This window comes from Epinephelus fuscoguttatus, linkage group LG16 (genome assembly GCF_011397635.1).
Source record: "Epinephelus fuscoguttatus linkage group LG16, E.fuscoguttatus.final_Chr_v1".
Classification (NCBI taxonomy): Eukaryota; Metazoa; Chordata; class Actinopteri; order Perciformes; family Serranidae; genus Epinephelus; species Epinephelus fuscoguttatus.
This window is the reverse complement of record NC_064767.1, coordinates 2,637,261-2,659,330: the sequence shown is the minus strand read 5'-3', so window position 1 is coordinate 2,659,330 and position 22,070 is coordinate 2,637,261. Positions and strand designations below refer to the sequence as shown.

Below are 22,070 nucleotides of genomic sequence, written 5' to 3'. Positions count from 1 at the left end.
ACTAATTAAACTTGATTTCTCACCTGAAGAGCCAATCTCCAGAGCTATGACTCACCAGGCAATATCTTTTTGACCATTGTCTTTATAATGACGGGACTGTCGGTTGTTTGTTGTTGTTGTTGTTGTATAGATCTGCTGTGTGTGAAGCATCCATGTTTTCACTGACATGAATGGAAACTGTCAGAAATACTGGACTGGTGTGCAGAGGCATACAACCGCAAGGTGGTAATTCTAGTTTGCTAGGTCAGTGGTTCCCAACTGGTTCAGCCACAGGGTCCAGATTTCTCCTTAGTCAGTAGCCCTTTTAGATAGGAATTGTGCAAATTTGCAGGAAAGCCCAATCAGTCTTTTTTCAGCATTGACAGTATAAAAACAAAATCGGGGAGTGCAGCAAAATGCCGCCTACCTACTTTTGTTTATACAGAATGTGCCTTTTTCGGGGCAATGGGGGGCGTGAGCAAGTAACAAAACGTGTAGCTCAGCGTGTGATGTAAACAGTGACGTGGGAGGGAAGCCGCGGCTGGTCAGTCCTTCGGTGATTCTCTCATAAGTTGGCCCGTCCTTCACCGTCCCCGTCATCTGGCGGTTAATGGCCTCTTCGTTTGCGAGGACAAGGAGGGCGCGCAATTCCTTGTCTCCCCAGTTGTTCATCTTTACAGTGTCTGTCAGGTTTGTGTTTCCCTCTTGCTACTAGCTGCTCGCTAATTCCTGCTATCAGCTGTTTCCTGTTTATCCACCGCCAGTGGCTCGCACGTGCAGCGTCACCAACAGCCCCTCCCACAAGTCATCAACAGCTCCTCCCACAAGTCATCAACAGCTCCTCCCACAAGTCATCAACAGCCCCTCCCACAAGTCATCAGTCTGTTTAAACTAAAAGATTCTGCCAGTATGTCTACCCTACGAGGCGGAAAATTGGGCACCTCGGATCAACTCACCAATCTGGCTCTGTGTGACTAAACGCTCGCAGACTCACAAGTCAGTCTTTAGACGCTTTGCTTAACTAAAGACTGATGTCTTTCTCCCTGATTTTGTGTTTAGATGGGCGGATACAATTTCAGAGTTTTAAAAAACTCCCTACGTTGCAGAACCAATAGTAAATCTGCAGGGCGGTCCTTCGGTGGCTCGCTGAACTCTTGTGCTCCTAAACATAGTCCCACTAGAAACACCTGCAGCGGTACAAAATGGCTCAAGTCCTTCATTTCCACAATCTTGTGGACTGAGCACACGTTTGATAAAACGGAGTTAAATCTCTCGGCATCCATTTTCAAGCTCTCTGTGTGTTTGTTTCCTTGCAGACGAGAAAAGGAGGAGCGCACATTTCCGGGAGGGCGTGTCCTTTTCAAAAATGCAAGAGGCGTTGCTTTGTTGCTGGCCGTTTTCTCCGGTGTGTTAAACACACTTTAGAAAGGAGTGTCCCCAGACTATCAGAAGGCGGAGATCTCTGATGGTCTGGTGGCGAGACTAAAACGCTCGCAGCTTACCGGCAAAACGGCCCAACATTCGCTGAAAATCTAGCAGTGTAAAAGGGGCTTTAGTTCAAGGTCCATAAAGTTTAATATATTCAGCGTCATACTTGTGTTCGGCCTTGTTGTCAAGCTAGTTTGCTGTCTCTGTCAAGTAGTTACTTACTCTACGGCAGGAAACGGCACTTCAAAATAAAAGCTCTGTGCCAGAAATTCACTGTACTTGAAAAAAAAGTGTGTTTTTTACAAACTTGACATGTTCGTGAGTCACTTGCTGCCCATTCAGAAGGACCCGCGACCCACTTTTGGACCGCCACACACCAGTTGGGAACCACTGACTATAATGCGTTTTGCTGCTGCCCCTTCCACAGCAGTGATTTACTTTGCCTCCTGATCAGACTCCAGTCTGCTTCTCCAAACTGCAGACGTGCTGACTGACATTTACTGTTTATAATACACTGACGATGGATACATACCTTATACAACTGCAACCCCACTTCAGAGAGATCCAAACTATCCCTTTAACGAGAATGTTGACACACTTGATTTGAGTGAATAATCATCTGACTGAGTTCAGTGTGATTTCAGAGGATACAGAAACAGGCTCAGTAAACTGTTCTTTGTATTTTACCAGATTTATGCTAGACTTCTGCTGGATCATTTATTGAGTCAGAAAATAGTTTGATTATGCACTTATTTATTTATTCATGAGATTTTGGGAGAAAGATGAATCTCAATAGTAATTTCTGTTAAGATATTAAATTTATATATCATAGCATGACTGTTAGCCTAAGACATTTATGGACCAACTTTTACTTTGCGTAAGGGAAGGAGGAGGATGTGCACTGACAGATTACAGGATAAATACGTCTTTGTAAATTTTTATTTTAAAACAACCAGATTTTTCTGAGCAGTAGCAGCAACGTCCAATCAGCTCCCTCAGACTGCTACACACACCGACTGACAGCTGGACGTCCTGTTCGACGTGGAGGAGCCTCAGAGTCTGCCGCCACTGCATGATTTATTTGATTTAATGTGCAGGTTGTTTAAACACGGTTATCGTTCTGATGATTTATTAATTGTTAATTAAGGATCAAGAACATTTATAAAGCTGTTGAGATCATTTCAGAGTGCAAAGTTGACCTTTTTGTAAAAATGTAAAATGACCGGAGCTCGTCTCTCTTTGTACAGTGATCTTCCAGAAAATATTGGTTGGAATATTTTCCATGTTTTGCTTTTCTTCTGTGCTAAGGCTCACGCTGTGTTCAACAATCTTTTTGCAGGGAACCATTTCTTCAAATTTAAGCCGCTGTTGATTGAGATCGAACAATCTTGGCCACGACCTGCTCCTGACCTCGTAAAGGTAGCCTACACTGCAGTTTTAATGGCAATATTTTAGACTCAGCTGCTAACGCTAAAGTACCTCACTATTCTGTTTCCACATAAAATGATCTGTTAAGAACATGTTGAAGTCTGCAAAGTGGTTCTCCAACAAAACACCTTGTTGAACGCACCTGTGCGTTAGCGATTAAACTGAGCATGCTTTATCGTCTTGGATTTCTCCGCCAGTTCAATTGTTTATTGGGTTTTACTGAATGCTATTTTAAGACCAATTGAAAATTAAAAATATTTGATCTAAAAATGAGCTGTGTTCAGTTTTTATGGTGACTTGTGTCTCCAAAAGTCTCCTCGTAAAGGAGCCAGAGCCTTCAGCAATCAGACTCCTCCTCTGTGGAACCTTCTTTCAGTATCCGAAGCCGGGTCGTGAATGCAGCAGGCTGAGCAAAGTACTCCAGACGTCCTGGAGGACCCCGAGGTGTTCCCAGGCCAGACGATATATATATTTAATCCCTCCAGTGTGTTCTGGGTCTGTCCCGGGGCCTCCTACCAGTGGAACCCACGTCCCAACCCTCACCTATGAGCTCTGGGTAGTGACTGAAAGAATGAGGTCACAGATACAAGCGTCTGAAATGAGTTTCCTCTGTAGGGTGTCTGGGCTCAGCCTTAGAGATAGGGGGAGGAGTCAGACATCTGGAGGGAGCTCGGAGTAGAGCCGCTGCTCCTTCATGTTGAGGTGGTTCAACATCTGATCAGGATCCTCCTGGGCGCCTCCTGTTAGAGGTGTTCCAGGCACGTCCCACTGGTAGGAGGCCCCGGGGCAAACCCGCAAACTACATCTTGTCCAAAATTCCGCTGCCAGACTTCTTTAGCTTCTCTTCATTGGCTCACGGTAAATTTCAGAATTGATGTTAAGATTTTAACAATAGCCTTTAAGGCCCGCTCTGGACTGGCACCTAAATACAACTTAGATCTTTCGACTCCATACATGCCCGGTCATAACCTCAGGTCCTTAATGAAGGCTCTGCCGACTGTTCCACACTCCAGGCTGAAAACCAAAGGTGACTGAGCCTTTCATTATTAGAGCCCCACTCCCTGGAACAACTTCCCTGAGGAGAGCCCGGTGAGTTCCTTATCCACTTTGTGAAATCCCTCTTAAAACACACGTTTATAAATGTGCTGTCACAGGGTTTGTGGCCTGAATTCACTTTTGTCTCTAAGTCACTTCTCAAAACTGATTTATATATGAAGGTATTCTCTTAACTTTAATTTAACTGATTGTTTTATTTTAACTATTGAACTCTTTCTCGTGTGTAGCTCCTGTCATCTCATGTCAACACATCCTCACTGTGACCTCGTCACATGTCCACGTTTGGTCATGGACTTTCCACGTCCACATATGACGTCCAAGGTACCCTGGGTGTGTTGGTTGTTGACGTTCTGGGACGCCGTGTCAACTTCAGCCTGTTACATGCATTGTCTGTGTTCAGTGTACAGTTTGATACAGTCTCTTTCAAAATAAAAGCACTATGTTAGTACAACACCACAGATTCACGTTTTTTTTTTCCTTCAACATACACACACATGGTTGGGTTTAGGAAAAAAGAACAGGGTTTGGCTTTACAGTCTTACAGGAAGTGAACACCACTCTCCTGGGTGAAAGTCAGTGGTTGTTGGTTCCATCCACCACCCCTCCTGCTCACCTACCATACTCAGACTGCCGCCGCCTTACGCCGGTCGTGTCCCCCTGACTCCGCCAGGCACCGTTAAACATTAACAGCAACCAGCCGTGTTTCATGCTGTACTTCTTCCACCACTGCTGAATACCACTCAGAGGAATGGGAGAAAATATAAATGCAATTTGGGGTCTTTTCTTCGACTAGCAGAAAGTTGTCTTTCCTGTACTTTCACAAAGGTCAATGGTCAAGGTCAGTGCGACCTCACGCAACATGGTTTTAGCCATAATTGAAGAATTTGTCGCTAATTATGACAAAACTTCACAAAAATGTCCACAAAAAGGATAAAATAATGAAGTGATTACAATTTATATCCAAAAGGTCAAAGGTCAGCTCCACTGTGACATCATAATGTTCTGCAAAAACACTTTTCTGGCCATTATTCAACGTCATACCTCAGGAATACCGTTGGTGAATTTTTTCAAATTTGGCAAAAACATCCACCTCGACTCAAGGATCAACTGATTAGATTATGGTGGTCATAGGTCAAAGGTCAGTTTGACTTTGATGCCGTCTCATTCTCCAGAATGCAATGTCTCCTGAACACCTTGAGGCAATTTCTCTAAATTTGGCACAAGGATGAACTGATTAGAATTTGATAGTCAAAGATCAAGGTCACTGTGACCTTTCTCATTTCTGTAAACACAATATCTCAAGAACACCTTGAGGGAATTTCTTCAAATTTGAGACAAACATCCACTTTAAGTCAAGGATGAACTGATGAGAATTTTGTGGTCAGAGGTTAAGGTCACAGTGACCTTGTGTCTGTCTCATTTTTTGTAAACGCAATATCTCAAGAACACCTTGAGAGAATTTCTTTAAATTTGGCACAAACATCCACCTGGACTCAAGGACGAACTGATGAGGTTTTGCTTGTCAAAATGTTTGGGGCCATAACTCACGGATTCATACGCTAATTATGACAAAACTTGACACAAATGTCTAACAGGATAAAATAATGAGGGTCAAAAGGTATTTATCAGTAAAACTGAGTTATATTCTGAGTGTTAAAGTCCAGCGTCGCAGCTGTATTAACATTTTGGAGCTGATGCAGTGATGAGGCAACTGAAAGGAGGTAATTACTGTTGTCAGCCACATCAAGACAAACCCACTGCATTTGTGTCCGAACACAAAACTGAGTGTGTGAGCACGATGCTGTGGGCTTTCACAGAGAGGCAGTGTGCTGCAGTTATCACGGGGGAGGAACACGGAGGAGGGTTTTCAAGCTAAGAGATGGTCTGTCAGTATTCTGCTGCACTACGATGAAGTTTCTGCCTCTGATTTCACCCACAGATTGAAAATTTAACGAGTAGTTTTGTGTGTGTATGATTTTCTGTCTGTCTTACTGTAGGCGGCTGGTTTGTTTGTCTATTTATTAACCTTGGTGGTAAAATCCTTTCTTACACAATGTGTTGCTTTAGTTTTCTCATTGTATTTGCATTTTATTCCTCCTGTTTTTAATCTTTCTTTAAGTATTTATAGAACTATAGTTTCTTTAAATTGTCTTAATTGCTGAAACACTGAACTTATTTTTTTATTTCTATTCGTGCTCACAAGGTTTCTAAAGCTTCTTCAAGGTTTCTTTCTTTTGGTTTTACTGCAGTTACTGTGACTCAGATTCAGTTCTACCAACCAGCCACATGGGGGCAGCAGAAACAAGCTGTAACCAACACTGACACAGAGCAGTATCACCTCTTTGGTCATGTCTGTACAGGAGTGCACTGCAGTCACTGAAACAAAAGACACCTTATCTCAATTACAAGATAAGAACAGAAGCAGAATAGCAAAGATGTTCCCAGGGTTAGATAAGACCCGCCCCTGCTGTCATCACGGTGAAGCCAGGGTACCTTGGACGTCATATGTGGACGTGGAAAGTCCATGACCAAACATGGACATGTGACGAGGTCACAGTGAGGATGATGTTGGCTTTTGCTGCCGATACCTAATCGTGTTTTTTTGTCGACATCTCAGCATCGGCTGTGGCGTCCCAGAATGTCAACAACAGATGCAGGAGGATACCTAGCTCATAATATGTAGACATGAAAGTCCACTGACAAAGCAGTGATGTGCGATGACTCAGGATGAGAACGTGTTGAAAAATCTGCAGTAAAATAAATGAAAGGACGGCTTTTTTCGTCTGTGTCTGACGCCGGAAGTCACTGACCAAGCACCGGATTTCGACAACTCTGAAGTGAAACCAGGTTGAATAAATACAAAATGCAGCCATTTAAATTTGTATGCCCCTCCCCAAATGCTTAAAATTATTTGACATGCCTCCCCCTTTTTGCACCACCCCCCTTCTACCTCATAAGTAACGAACAGTCCCTAACTTCACTTTAGGATGCAGGACCTTTGAAACATTTTTACAGTGTGGCGTTGCTGAATCCTTCCTCCTCCTCTGCGGGACACCACTCAGAGGTTAGTCAGAAAACATAGATGTATTTTTTACCTCTCCTTGAACCACACAGCTGCCTTTGCTGTAACTTTCCAGCAGGTGGTGCCATTGAGCCATAGATGCCGCTCCTCTCTCGCCGTAGAAGAAGAGCTGCAGCCCCTCTCAGCATCAGCACCACCAGCAGAGACGTCTCCCTCCTCCGATCCTCTCCTCCTCCTCTCCGTCCACTGCGGAACATCGGCCTGTTCTCCTCCCGTCCCTCCGCCAGCGGCACACCCGGCCCGCCATGGACAACTCCGGCAAAGAGAAGGAGGCCATGCAGCTGATGGCTGAGGCCGACAAGAAGGTCAAAGCGTCCGGATCCTTCCTCGGGGGGATGTTCGGGTAAAGGATGCTCTCATCCTCTGTTTACCTCTCTCTCATTTTGGATATGGTGGTGGGGGGTCCCTGCACGCGGGGCCTATCGCAGCCATTAAATTCTCTAACGGAGCAAATCGTTTTAATAATCGTATAATACAGTTATGAAACCACTGTGTGTTTCTGTGGCGCTCAGTAATGACCGTCAGAGGCCTGATCAACCCCTGCATTCATCTGTTGTATATATTATTATGGGATGTTCCTATCATCTGCTCCATACATCCCTGCAGGAGCTGCTCGCTTCCTCTGTGACACCGTGTCCTTCTCACTCATCTGTCCACAAACTGTCACAGCGCATTTTATTTATTACCAGCCGTGTGCTGAGAATAAAAATGTGAGCAGTCATCGCAGATACTGTGGCCCGCTGCTGTCCCGCTGCTGTCCGCCTGTCACGCGACAGAAATGTGAAATGTGGCACATTGATGCAGCTGCGGGAGGAGAGCGGGCTCGCACAGAGCGGGAGGCCGGGGAGGGATGCAGGGATGCGGGGAGAGGAGCGAGGGATCAGGCGGTGGTGATGGAGGTGATGCGGGGGTGTGTGTGGGAGGGGCGGATGTTTACATGTAAAATGGAAACACTGGAATATAAATTTTGGTATGACGTAACCTGACATAGATAGATAGATAGATTAACTGATTGATCAAATGACTGGTCGACTGGTTGATCGATTGATTGTGGCCCCTTTCCAGAGTCATATTAGCCTGCATCAATACCTCCCTGTCATTCTGTTAAGCACTTTCAACCTTACTAAAACCTTATATTTTATAAATGTACAGTGTGTTTTGGATGTTGCATGTAAATGTGTGTAAATGCACAAAATACAACAAAGGGAATATTCAGTGTTTCAAAACCGCCCGATGTCCAAGGCTCATTTTAGAGCTGAAACAGTTCAATGACTCGACACACAGAAAATTAATGGGAAGCTATTTTACAATCAGTTAAACAAAAATCGCCCCAGGGCCTCATCTCGAAAGGGCCCCCCAACAGCCCCCTCTTCTTCTGGTCACTGTTAGTATTCAATGGAGGTCCAGCAGGGGGCGCTGTGTGCTGTGAGCTCTGTGTCATCACTGCAGCTGATTGTATGTTTTATTAGACATTATAGGTTTGCTTGTCTCAACAAGAGAGACATTGTTCACAGCGCATGGAGATATCTGCCGAGTTAGTCACAAGGGCCCCTGAGGAAGCTCCGCCCCCACTGTGCTGAGAGTCTAGCTCCGCCCCTGAAAACACGACATTTGAAGACGTCACTCTTTTTTTTACGTTTCCTGATGTTGTGTCATGGCACATAATTAATGGAGAAAATAATCCACAGATTTACTGATACTGAAAATATGTCTTAGCTGCCTGTCGCCCCGACTGAAATTATTCAAATTACAGTTTATTCTCATTTCATTTTATTTTGATTTAATTTAATTTTTATTTGATCTGATCTGATTTATTTTATTTCATTTTTTATGTTAATTAATTTAATTTAATTTAATCTGATATCACCTCATTTTCAGAATTTTTTTTGAATTTTTCTTACATCCCAGGACGTCAACTGTTTCACATAAACACATGTAAAATACAAAAATACAAAACAACATTTAACCAAAAAACTAAACCACATAACAAATACATCAAATTACATCAGACATTACGAAAAGTGGACGCAGTGCAACACATTAATAATTGTCATTCAGTGATCGACCCAAGCACACCAAGGGCCAACTTTTATTTCAGAAAACATGAGATCTAAAAAAAACAAAAACAAAATCTATTTCACAAAGAGACAAAAGAACTGTTAAAACATCAACCATAAAAGAGCCATTGAACAATAACTATCACTTGTCAGTTTGATTAATACTCTTGTAACCAGTCTGATCCGACAGGAGCTGAAAACATAGATACACTGCGGGTCTCAAATGTTTCTCTTCATCAGGGAGAAAACTGTCAGACGAAATAAGACACAGTTAGTTTGTTAGTTTGACTTCTGACGTTTTACATCCAAATTTAAATCTCGTCGCTCCCTTCAGATCCACCCACCACCACGCTGTGTCCACATTTTACATCTTCACCATATAAAATCAATATAACAGATAAACAACATCCATCAGTAACAACTCTGTGAGCAGGCAGCTCCCTCTAACTTCAGAACTCAAATGGATCACATCTGTTTCCCCACACGGGACCAGCATGTGTTATTAATGAGCTCAGAGTTAAGAGATGAAGAAAACTCATTTGGGGTCATTTGGTGGTTTTGGCAGGTTGAGACGATCCACTGCAGAAAACATGAGATTCATTTGATCTATAATGTTCAAATAATGTCCCTCTGAAGAGGACAGGTGCTTTGAAAAGCTGGCATAAGATACGTAGTGAAGACAAGATCCTAAAGTCTAATGTGATCAATCAGTCAGACTGAATCTTATTGATAAACAGAGTTCTGGTTTGTGACTCTGGGACAGTGTGCAGGCTCTGCATTATCAGCTTAATGAACTTGATTTAATATCTCTGTTGTTGCCCAGTTTCCTGCAGCAGCAGCAGGAGATGCTGACTGTCACACTTATACCTGAAGTGAACAACAAAATGGAGGAAATCCACTTCCTTCATCCGTCCACAGCTGCACAGAGACTTTAACTTTATTGATCCGATAACAGCATGAACATATTCAAGTCTGTTATGGCAATGAGATTACACACTTGTTATGCCCTTAATGTATTGCAGTTTGCATCCACGCTCTCTATGATTGATTGCTTTTTATTTTGTGTCATGCACACTTACATGTGCCCCTCAGGGGTTTACAAGACACAGTTACAGTGATGTTGCAGTAAACAATCCAGAGTGCATATTATTTTACTGCTCAGTCCAGGAATTGAAGACACTGCCTTCTGGCTCAGGCCTGGCAAAGAAAGTCAGAGGTCATATTACTGAAAAGTACATTCTTTAAGTCTTCATATACGGGACAGTAAAACAAGAAATAAACCCCATTCTCAACTTCATTCTGGAGTGGTGTTAAACCTTCTCTAAAGCCCCGTCTCCACCAAACCCTTTCAGTCCAGTCCCTTTGGAACCAGCAGTAAGCCTTCAGACATGGTACCTAGACCCTCGGTGTGTTCAGACAGTCCTCTTAAATGTGGGCGGGGTTGTTGTCACTCACTGCTCCGTCCAGCACTCGCTGTATTTCCTCATCAGCGGTGACACAGATGGAAGTCTGCACCTGGTTTATCGTCCACAGAACGAGGCTGCACGCCCACATTTTCACAACAAAATACAACAGGCTGCAGTGAGAGTCTCTCTCCATGGGATATTTCAAAATAGCAGCTTTGTGCATTTAGTCCTTCTCAGGCAAGCTCAGGGGTTTAGTGTTGCTGTAGCCCACAGGAAGTGAGGATTAGAATATATGACCTTCACATAATCCGCTCCAAATGAATCTATATTTTTAAAGTCATTACTAAAAGTGTGTGTCATATAAAAACTAAAGTGATGCTCAAAGTTGTCACAGTGAAATTTAAGGTGTGCTGATGGATTCACGTCATCAACTCATGCATTGAGTAACATTACAAGTTAACGTTCCACCTTAAAAGTTGCCGGCAGTCGGCCCAGTGAATGAAGTGATTTTTTTCTCTTTCATTTTATAGTTGTAGTTTACTGATGTATGAACAGAGGTTACATAAAACCAGAGTGAGCGTCCTCTACTGACCAATCAGACTGCAGGGTTTCTAGCTCCACCTTTTAGTACCAGATCTGTGTGCTAGGTACCCCAACAGAGGGGGGACCAAACATGGGGACGCTAAGGAACGCTTCTGTTGGTACCATCCACAACTTTCACTGTGGAGACAGAAAAAATGAACCAAACTGAACTGAACCTTTGTCTTTTGTTTAGATTAAACTTCAACATAAGGTTCCACACTGTAGCTGTTCTTTATGAGGCAATACGTTCATGGTTTTGGTTTGTACCATGAGTCAACAGATCGTATTTCTCTAAACAAGAGAAACATGTCACTCCTAATCTCCTGAATATCACACGTTAACCTGTTCTGGAACATAAATGACAAGTTGTTTAAATAAAATAATGATTTCAGCTCATTAGCCCACAGATGACAGTGGGAGATGTCCTGATTAAATATGTTTTGGCGAGTCTCTGATCCAACATCTTCAAATCTATTCCAAAGCCGAAGCATTTGATGTTTATGTCTGATGTTTGGAGGTTCCCATCCCATATCTCTACTTATGGCCAAAACTGAAGTAAATTTAAGGACTGCCAGGAAGAATCAAATAGCTCTATAATGCACCGTGTTACAGCGTGTATGTTCTCAGAAACCCCAAAGCTGACTGACTGAGCTGCAACACTGGCAGGTCCTGTAAATGTCATGTGTTCATCCAGTGTCAGGGCAGGATATTTATACTAGTCAATTAAAAAAAAAAGAACTTCTTTCCACTGATTCTGAAACGTGGTATTTGTCTTGATTTACCACTCGTCTCTCTGTCTGCTTGACTCGCTGTTCTCCGTGTGTTTCGTCTTCTTCAAATAGACGCCGAGCTGCAGAGCCAGAGCTCTGTCCCATATACAGAGACGTAAACACCATGTAAACTAGTTCATGCTACAGTCACGTGGCCACGAATCACATATACAGTCGGCTACGTGAGAATCAGATGCTCAAAATCTGAAACTGGAGTTTTATTTCTGGTCGTACAGCGTTAAAAAACAACAGACTTTTGCCTCATAGGAGGCGAAATGTGATTTTAGGGAGAAAGCTGCAGGGTGAACGTGTCCTCAGCTGACCTCCACAGTGATGTCATACAGCTGGACGATGCTGCGTGTGAGTTTATGTTCGTGCTTCATGTCAGAGTCAGAGTCAGACGGTTTGTAACGTTGAAGTTAACGTTTGTCTTTTTAAAAATATATCACTGATTCGTATGAATAAAATAAATTATGTAAAAGAGAAATGATTCATCCTGATTGTTTTTGCCGTGTGTGTGTGTGTGTGTGTGTGTGTGTTATAGGGGGAACCATAAGGTGGAGGACGCCTGTGAGATGTACGCCAGAGCAGCCAACATGTTTAAGATGGCAAAGAACTGGAGCGGTACGTGACACACACACACACACACACACACACACACACACGTGTCACACACTCGCTCTGCATGATGAACAGAAAACACACACATGAATCTGTGCACCGATAAACAAACTCCCACACACACACACCCACATACGAGCACACATTCACATTTTAACAGGATATAAATGATTCAGCCGCAGAGAGACTTACATTACCACATGCAGCAGTAAAAGCTTCACACACACACACACACACACACACACAGCTCATTCAGGAGTGTATCGATAATAAGTGAGACGTTGGTGGCTGCAGAGACCAGTGTGTGCATGAGATAGGACAGCTGTTCCAATAATAGCTGGTGCTGTGCAGAATTTAGCTGTTTAGATGTGTGTTTGATGGTTCTGCTGCCTGAAGTGTGTCGACAGAGAGAACAGACAGTGAGAGGGACGATTAAAAATGAGGAGTGTTTGGTCAAAAGCAGGAGACTGAATTTCTGTGTGTGTGTGTGTGTGTGTGTGTGTGTGTGTGTGTGTGTGTGTGTGTGTAGCTGCGGGGAATGCATTCTGTCAGGCTGCTCGGCTCCACATGCAGCTGCAGAACAAACTGGACTCAGCCACCAGCTTCGTCGACGCCGGCAACGCCTACAAGAAGGCCGACCCACAGGGTGAGCGTCACTGTCTGACACACACACACACACACACACACACACACACACACACACACACACAGCTGATTCATTCAAACATATTAAAGTCTATAAATCTCACATTGCTCCTCTTTCTTTCCAAAAAACACCACTGGTACCTGACACATGTATGACGTTTGTTCTGGTCATGCTTGGCTACAAGCAAATAAACCAGTGGATACACATGGTGCCGTGCACAGACATTGTGCAGGTCAGGTGCACAAGTAGAAAAAAAGGTATCTCTTCCATCTTTGGAAGTGATGGTGCAAAAAAATAAATAAATAAATGTGTTTGCACGCTGCTGGGAGGTTTCTATCTGCCAGCACCAGAGGGTTTTTAATGCCCAAATACATACAGTACATTTGTGCACAGTCATGAGCAGGGAAATGTCAGAACAGCGCACATATGAGGTGTCTAAATATCTATATTGTACACACTCAGCTGCTGCTACACATTAGTGTTCTAACAAACAACACCACACTGTGCACACTTTAGTCATCTTTAAATTAAGGCTGCTTTCACACCTGCCCTGTTTGGTTCGGTTCAATCAAACTACAAACAAATGAACTCTGGTGCGGTTGGTTTGTGGTGAGAAGGTGTTCCGACCTGGATGTGAAGCAACTGCAGTCACACGACACATTGTTTGGGTTAAACATGAGCATGTTACAGTCCTGGAGGATTATTAATGTGCACCTCCTCCTGTACTGCCTTAATATGCACATTCAGCACATCCAATGCATCAAAACATTGTTTTCTAGTTGGAGCCGCGTTTGCCTCGTTTTCAAACTGTATGCTTTGACTAAAATGAACAATGACAGCAATATAGTCCACGATGAGCAGCGCTAAAATCAACCTGCGTAGTTGTCCCTCCATTGTGACATTAGAAAGTGTCACATTTATCTTGCAAGTGTACTCTTCTTCAACGTTTGCTTTACTTCCTGGATTTTTCCCACATGGAAATTCTGACCAATCAAGAGCAGCTTTCTCACACAAGGCATTTGATCTGGTCCTCTTGTAAATGCTGCCGTGAGAACACCAACCAACTCTAGGCAATTATACAACTTTGGAACAACATGAGTCCCTGATTCAGACCAAAGGAGACCACTCTAGGGCTGACAGCAGCCTCAATAACCATCACGATCAACAAATCTTGACATGAAACTGAAAAACACTCTTCTCTGGATAAATTAATTAATAAACCAACCTACCATCTGAACTAGGCCTGTGTTCACTTGCAACAATCAGGCTGAGCACATTCTCCTCTCCCTCCTCACTTTATTTTCTCTCCTCCCCTCAGTTTGTTCTCCTCCTCTCCTCATGTGCTCATTCTTGTGTTCTGAGAGATGAGACGTGCAGCTCTGCACTGCTCTCCTTCTCTGTGTCATTTTGTTTGATGTAATTATCAGAGACACAACCTTGGAGACATAAACATTATTTCAGGAAGTGGAAAAGCAATTCAGCATCTGTCTCCGCTCACACTGGACAGCTGATGGAGCAAAATCTGGCAGAGTGACTTCACACCAGACTAGTTTACTTATTGTTAAACTTAACGATGGGTTATTGCCTAAATCAGCCTGGGTGTATCGAGGTGTTTTAATAGTGGTTTATTGTCACAGCAGTGACAAACAGAACTGAGGCTGAGGGCAAACACTGTTGTTACCTTGCTGTCCATTAAGGCAGGTCAGGGAGATGTGATGCTGCTCTGCAGGACGCTTGATTTGTGTGCGTTAACTGTAGTGGCTGTGACAACAAGTGAAGAGAGAGGAGGGAGGGCCTGAAGCTCCTGCAGTCTCACAGAATTAAAACTCAAATGCAACACGCTTTTAATGGAGAACTGACGCCATGTGCTGAACTTAAAAAAAAAAAAACAACAACATGGAATTAGAAAAAGAAATGGGGAAAAAACATCTTGCAAAAAGGTCACTTATTTTAACAGAGACCAAAAGCGCAGGAACTCGAGCACCACTTGGGGTCTATCTGTGCACGTGCCTGGCAGCAGCAGCAGTTGATTATAATGGATGTGCATCAGGAAATGTGTCATGCTGCAACCGTGTCCCATGTATTTTGCCCAATAGGTTTAACATAGACTGTGCAGAATACAATACGTACTTGTCGGTGAAGATTCTCAGTCATCCAGGTCATGGTAATCGTAAGTGCTAATCAGAGCGAGTGAAAATTTCCGCTCCTCGCTCGCAGACCTGTCACTTTGCACCGCTCGTCCACTCCGCTTGGTTCTGCGCATTCTTCGCTCCGCTCCACTCCACTCCATCATAAATTTTATCCTGCTCCACTCGCTCACCACTCCGCTCAAAAAAACTGCATCCTACTACTCTAACCTGTAATCTTCTATTCACAAATAAAACATGAGCTTGGTAGATTCTCTGGGGAAGCCCTCTCCCCTCTCCCTGCAGTTAGGGACCGTTCTCCATGGTACCACTGCTGGGCAGGGTGGAAATAAGTCAAAGTGTGGAGGAGACGGACCGGGTTAAGCGGCCAACCTCCGGGGAAGCCCTCTCGCCTCTCCCCGCAGTTAGGGACCGTTCTACAAGATACCGCTGCTTCTCTTCTCAGTTTCTTTTCTGAAGTACACAGTAAACTCCATAGTTTTGAAAGAAAATAATGTGGGTGTGCGCAGGTGCAAAGATGCATTCTGGGTGGGGCATGAGCAACCGGAGCGAAATTGGAGCGAGAGATAAGGTTCTGCTCCACCTTTTTAAAAAAAATAGCCGCTCCTCGCTCAACACAAAATCCTTGCGCTCCCCACTCCCTGCTCAGCTCTGCTCACATGCTCATAGGCAACTGGACTTGCTTGTGTTTCTTGAAGATGTTTCGCCTCTCATCCAAGAAGCTTCTTCAGTTCTAAATGACTGGTACGAAGTTGCAGATTATAAACCCTGCATGGGTGGGAACCCCACACAGGGTGTGAGAACCCTGCACAGGGTTTACCATGATGTCACCCATTGGATTGTGGACTGCAGTTTTGAACCTTTGAGTTTGCCGTCTTGTTTTTGGGAGCCAAAGGGGACCATATTTGGGCGAGAGTGTGGAGCTGTGGAGGAGCGAGGGGTGGATCTGACTCTATAGACTGTGGTGATGTCACTCAAGCAGCCCCGCCTCAGTCTCAGCCTGTAGTGGCCCAAAACGTAATATATTACTGTAACGCGTTACGTCTGCAGCATGTTACCCCCAACACTGATAGTGAGTACTTTTATGTTTGGTTTTTTCATATTCTGATGCTGATACTTTTTGAAAACATTTTGAATGCAGTTTTTTCAGTATTTCTACACTGTAGTATTTCTTCTGTTTCGTGACGCTGGCTGCCTCACATGTTGAAAAAGGGAAGCCTCTGTATCACAGTCAGAGTCGGGACCCTGCGGAGGTATCGCTGGCTGATTAAATTGGGTCCCTGGGTTGCTCTTGAAAAATTGATATCTGGGTTATGCTGCAGCGGCCCTCCTGCCTCCCTGTGATGAGCTTAATACAATAGTGAGGGTTAGCAGGTTAGTCGTCACAGTGGGAGGAAACTCAGTTTTAATTTGACTCAGTTTTTTTGTGTTTGTAACATCCAGCGTTCCTCTCTTATCTGTTTCCTTCCAGAGGCCATCAACTGTCTAAATCAGGCCATCGACATCTACACTGACATGGTAAGATCTGCCTCAAACATCAAACTGCTCCCTGTGACTGATCTCTCAATAATAACCCTGGATGTGTGTGTGCGTTTGTGTGTGTGTGTGTGTGTGTGTGTGTGTGTGTGTGTGTGTGTGTGTGTGTGTGTGTCGGTTACAGGGTCGGTTCACCATCGCTGCCAAACATCATATCACTATAGCCGAGATTTATGAGGCTGAGCTGGTCGATATCGAGAAGGTATGTAATTATTTTCAGCCTCCTGTCCTCAGCCTTTTTCATTATGTTTGTTGTTGAATATAAATTATTATTTTCTTGTTTTGTTTTCAGGCCATCGCCCACTACGAGCAGGCAGCAGACTACTACAAGGGAGAAGAATCCAACAGGTACATGTGCTGAAACGAACACACTCATGAACTCAGCTGAAAAGAATTAGTCAAATAATCCATCAGTCTGTCAACAGAATATTAACTTGTCTCGCAGTGAAATCTGACGGTGGTGGTGCAGTAGATTTTGTGCACAGTGGTGCAGTGAGTCAGAGTTAAAGGTGCAGCCCTGTAACACCCTGATGAGGTGGTCAGTGAATGATGATGACTCCCACTCCCACAGATTTATTTCAGCAAAGCCTAACGACCTTTAACACATAATCCATCATCTAAATGAGCTCGGCATGGACGATATTACTCTTTCTACTTTCAAGAGCATAATGGTGGAAACGTATCAGCCGTTAACTTGTTGGTTTCTTTGTGTTTGTTGCAGCTCAGCCAACAAATGTCTCCTGAAGGTCGGACACTACAGTGCTCAGCTGGAGCAGTACCAGAAAGCTATTGAAATCTATGAACAGGTAACAGAGATGGTTTATCAAGTAATGACCACACATGTATACCATCCATCCATCCATCCATCCATCGAGGCCAGATGAGATATATAATCCCTCCAGCGTGTTCTTGGTCTGCCCCGGGGCCTCCTACCAGTGGGATGTGCCCAGAACACCTCTGACAGGAGTCGTCCAGGAGGATCCTGATCAGATGTTGAACCACCTCAACTGACCCCTTTCGACATGAAGGAGCAGCGGCTCTACTCCGAGCTCCCTCCAGATGTCCAAGCTCCTTACAGATAGCTCCACAAGTCCAGACACGCATTAGAGGAAACTAATTTTGGCCGCTTTGGCCCAAGGCATCCCCCAGGGTTCGGTGCTTGGTCCCCTCCTGTTCATCCTCTACATGCTCCCCCTTGGCAACATCATTTGCAGTCATGGTCTTAACTTCCACTGCTATGCTGATGACACCCAGCTCTACATCTCCACTACATCCATCACCACTGAAACTTAGTCCACTCTGACCACCTGCCTCAATGACATCAAGTCCTGGAAGCAGGCCATGACATGATCATCATCGGTCCCAAATCCCTCACACTACCTCTCACAACTTCTGCCTCACCGTTGACATTTCCATGCTGCGTTCCTCCCCACACATCCGCAACCTTGGAGTCATTTTGGACAACAACCTCTCTTTCAAAACATATCACATCACCAGCACTGCCTTCTTCCACCTTAAAAAACACAGCTCGTCTCCACCCATCACTCTCCCCCTCTGCTGCTGAAACTCTCATCCATGCCTTCGCCACATCCAGAATTAACTGTAACAGCATTTTAATGGAACACCATCCAAACTCCTAAATAAACTCCAAAACATCCAGCACTCTGCTGCCCGTCTGCGCACCCATTCCCGATCCAGCGATCACATCACCCCTGTCCTTCGACATCCAATACAAAGTCCTCCTCCATAACCAGGCCCCCTCCTACCTTACGGACCTGCTCCACCACCACACTTCTTCCCACAGCCTCCGCTCCTCTGAGGCCAACCTCCTGACTCCACCACTCAGGACCAAGCACCGAACCTGTGGTGACAGAGCCTTCTCCATAGCTGCCCCCCCCCCCCACCCCCCCCAAAACCAATTCAGTCCATCGACCTGTCCTGGTTCAAATCACTCATCAAAGCTCATCTCTTCAAAACGGCATTTAATGTGTGAATGATGTTGTTTGTATTTTATTGTTGTCTGTTGTCATTTTTAGGAAACCTTAAGGAGAAGATTTGAGGATGTTTTGTGCAACCAATTTTATTTTTCAAGGAAGCCTCAACTCAGACTTCAGGAGTAGAGTCTGCATGTCTTGCTCGCTGGTCAAGATACTGAACCCCAAATTGCTCCGACGGCTCGGTGTGTGACTGTGTGTGAATGTTTAAGCGGAGTGGCAGGTGGTACCTCAGCACAGTAGCCTCAGCCACCAGTGTATGAATGAGTGAATGTGACATGTAGAGTTAAAGCGCTTTGAGTGATCGGCCAGGGGCTATACAAGTGCAGGCCCGTTCACCATTTACCGGGCGGTACTGGGCTGGAATAATATTTCAGAAGGGGTTTATGATTTTAAAAAAGTTTGCAACAACTGTCCAACCTGATCACACGCTGCCTTAAACCTCAATGACTGTGTGTGTTTGTATTTCTGTGTGTGTGTTTCAGGTTGCTATGAGCACCATGGACAATCCTCTGTTGAAGTACAACGCTAAAGAGTATTTCTTCAAGGCCTCACTGTGTCACTTCATAGTGGATGAACTGAACGCCAAGGTACACACACACACACACACACACACACACACACACACAGACTGTCAGACAGCCACGTATACACACTGATGTACCAATGCCTTGTATTGCAGTTGGCCATAGAGAAGTACGAGGAGATGTTTCCAGCCTTCTCAGACTCCAGAGAGCTCAAACTCTTAAAGGTACTTTTTTATTTTTTCATCTCTGTCTCTACATTTTTATTATATTTTTTCATAAAAGGAAACTCACTTGGCTCAATTGGCACTTGACACACACACTTCAATATTAAAATATGATTTATTATTATATGATTTATTATTTAATATTCATAAAGAGCTTTTATTAGAAAAAAAACATTTATTTTTCCCATATATTGCATTAATATTATATTAAAGGTCATGTTTTGGTTTAAAATACCCAGTTTTGGTGGCAAAATCACGGTTGGAGAAGGGTCGCTGTCTCGATAGAAAACAATCTTACTAAAAAGCAGTGATATTTGATGGCTATAAAGCCGCTGGGAACAGAACAATGAGTCGCTGTTTCTCTTGAGCTGTGGTCTCTCAGTGACAGCTGATTGGCTCCGAACTGCAGTCGGCAACATGCTGACTTATTAACATTAATTTTAGCTTGGCTCGTTATCAGCTGGTAACTAGCACCTAGTGGTCTGGTGCACTCTGCAGAGGGAAGGATGGTGAGGCGTTCAAGACTTGATTGCAGTCTTCACCACAAGACAACAAACATGTCCTTCTCATGAGGTTAAACATTAGCTCTGAGCTCATCTCTGACTATCATCACTCTTTGCCACCTGCTGTCTTCACCATGACACCTCATGAGCTGCTTCCCTCCACTTACACAATGAAGTACACGTCACACCCTCTCAGGTTGGGATAGTGCACCCAAAAATGAAAACTCAGCCATTATCTACTCACCCATATGCCGAGGGAGGCTCAGGTGAAGTTTTAGAGTCCTCACATCACTTGCAGAGATCCAAGGGGAGAGGAGGTAGCAACACAACTCCACCTAATGGAGGCTGACGGCGCCCCAGATTCAAACGTCCAAAAACACATCATTGAAACCACAAAATATCTCCATACTGCTCGTCCGTAGTGATCCAAGTGTCCTGAAGCCCCGACATAAAAAGTCGTTTGGAAAAACGTCAGTTGAACTCTGTTTTTAGCCAACTTTTTATATTGGAGCTTCAGGAGCGTATTCATGATTTGCAGAAACGTACAATGCCAACATTTTCCTCTGGTGACTGGGCTGCTGTGATATAAACAGCTGGCACTTCTATGTCATAGCAAGGTTGAAGGTCATCTCAGTGATTTGCCGAAATATGACCATGAAGTCGAGTCCATGAGGGTTTAAAACTCTGTGTTCAAAACATTTTTGACGCTCACACACTCACCATCACTTGATGTTAGTAAAGTTTCACGTTGTGTCTCCGCAGAAACTCCTAGATGCCCACGAGGAGCAGAACAGTGAGGCATTCACGGAGGCCGTGAAGGAGTTTGACTCTGTGTCTCGTCTGGACCAGTGGTTGACCACGATGCTGCTCCGTATCAAAAAGACCATCCAGGGAGACGCTGGGGACCTGAAATAGACGAGTCTAGAGACGGGGGAGAAAGGGAGGGAGACAGGGGGGACAAGAAAGATCAGGGAAGGGGGTATTGGTTAATAAATGAAAGGAAAGAAGAGTGACATGGCGTTTTTAAGACGTGCTTTGGTGGAAGAAAGTGTCAAAATGAGGATAGACGGAGACACAGACAGATAAAGTGGGGGTATCAGGGAGGGAGGGTGGGACAGAGGGAGTTTACAGTTGTACATATCAGTCTGCATGTGACCCCCCAACTAAATAAGCATCACCTTTAAACCACCTTTAGATGACCCCGTGTCCCTGGTCCTACAGTATTGCTCTCCTAACACTGGACTGAACTGTACTTAAAGAGACAGAAATAAAAGGTGAGTGTGAGTGTGTGAGAGTGTGTGTGTGTGTGTGTGATCTCTGCAGTAAGGTAATTTATCCACTCTTTGATGGGAAAGTGTGCAGCTCATATCAGATTTAAGGATATATGTTATTAAAAAAGGAAAATAATGTTATTTATGAGATTACTGATATTTATTGTCAATACGGAAAATATTATTTATTGTTTATTCTGGTACTCAGTGTTACAATTCGTCTTAATATTTTAGGTATTAGCCCCTCCTCTCCCCTCCTTTATTCTCCTTCACCTCCTCTCCTGACCTGTTCTCCCCTCTCCTCCTCCTCTTCTGTCCCCCCTCGTCCTCTCCTCACCCCCACACCCCGTCAGAGTCAGTGATATCACCCATCGTGACCGGTTTGTGTTCTGGCCAGCGGTTGGTCGGTGCAGTTAGCCACCAGTGCTTACCCCCCGTCACTGCCTCGTTTGTGCATGTCTGTTGTCATGTTGATGTAAGTGTTCTCCGTGTCGTGCTAATGTGTGAAGAACATACATGTAGCCTGGTATCATTTGTGTGAAATCAGTAAATATGTACCTCAGATACCGAGTTGAAATAAAAACATCATCGCTCTGGATTTCTGACTGCTCTCTGATGCATTGTCAGGCGTGTGGTATGAATGTAAGCACGTGGTTGTTTGAGGTATTTAAAGCCAAGGTCACATCACGACCGTGGCACTGAATGCAACAACCAGCAGGCCGTGATGTCATCCTGCAGCAGCGACTCTTCCCAAAGTACAACATCAGTCTGGACTAAATCAGTACTTACAATAATTATAACATAAACTTTGTC

The 22,070-nt window shown here is 44.2% G+C and overlaps 1 protein-coding gene across 2 annotated transcripts; it reads left to right on the top strand.

Annotated features, from left to right (window-relative positions):
• The first annotated feature begins 7,064 nt into the window (after nucleotides 1-7,064).
• napba (N-ethylmaleimide-sensitive factor attachment protein, beta a) lies at nucleotides 7,065-21,849 on the top strand. Of its 2 annotated transcripts, XM_049600519.1 has the most exons (10): nucleotides 7,065-7,316; nucleotides 12,333-12,412; nucleotides 12,939-13,055; nucleotides 16,674-16,720; nucleotides 16,863-16,940; nucleotides 17,031-17,086; nucleotides 17,460-17,544; nucleotides 19,218-19,322; nucleotides 19,415-19,483; nucleotides 20,749-21,849. In XM_049600519.1, the coding sequence occupies exons 1-10, from the start codon at nucleotides 7,219-7,221 to the stop codon at nucleotides 20,899-20,901; spliced, it is 888 nt and encodes a 295-aa protein (XP_049456476.1). In that variant the 5' UTR covers nucleotides 7,065-7,218; the 3' UTR covers nucleotides 20,902-21,849. The 2 variants fall into 2 exon arrangements, with proteins under 2 accessions (XP_049456476.1, XP_049456478.1); XM_049600521.1 differs by lacking the exons at nucleotides 7,065-7,316; nucleotides 12,333-12,412; nucleotides 16,674-16,720 and having other exon boundaries at nucleotides 12,948-13,055.
• The last annotated feature ends 221 nt before the right edge of the window (nucleotides 21,850-22,070 follow it).

Excerpts from the sequence above, each read along its gene's own strand:
- napba (XM_049600519.1), top strand. The coding sequence starts at position 7,219 with ATGGACAACTCCGGCAAAGAGAAGGAGGCCATGCAGCTGATGGCTGAG. Across the intron at positions 12,413-12,938 it reads GATGGCAAAGAACTGGAGCG|CTGCGGGGAATGCATTCTGT; the intron begins GTACGTGACACA and ends GTGTGTGTGTAG. Across the intron at positions 16,941-17,030 it reads AGCTGGTCGATATCGAGAAG|GCCATCGCCCACTACGAGCA; the intron begins GTATGTAATTAT and ends TTTTGTTTTCAG.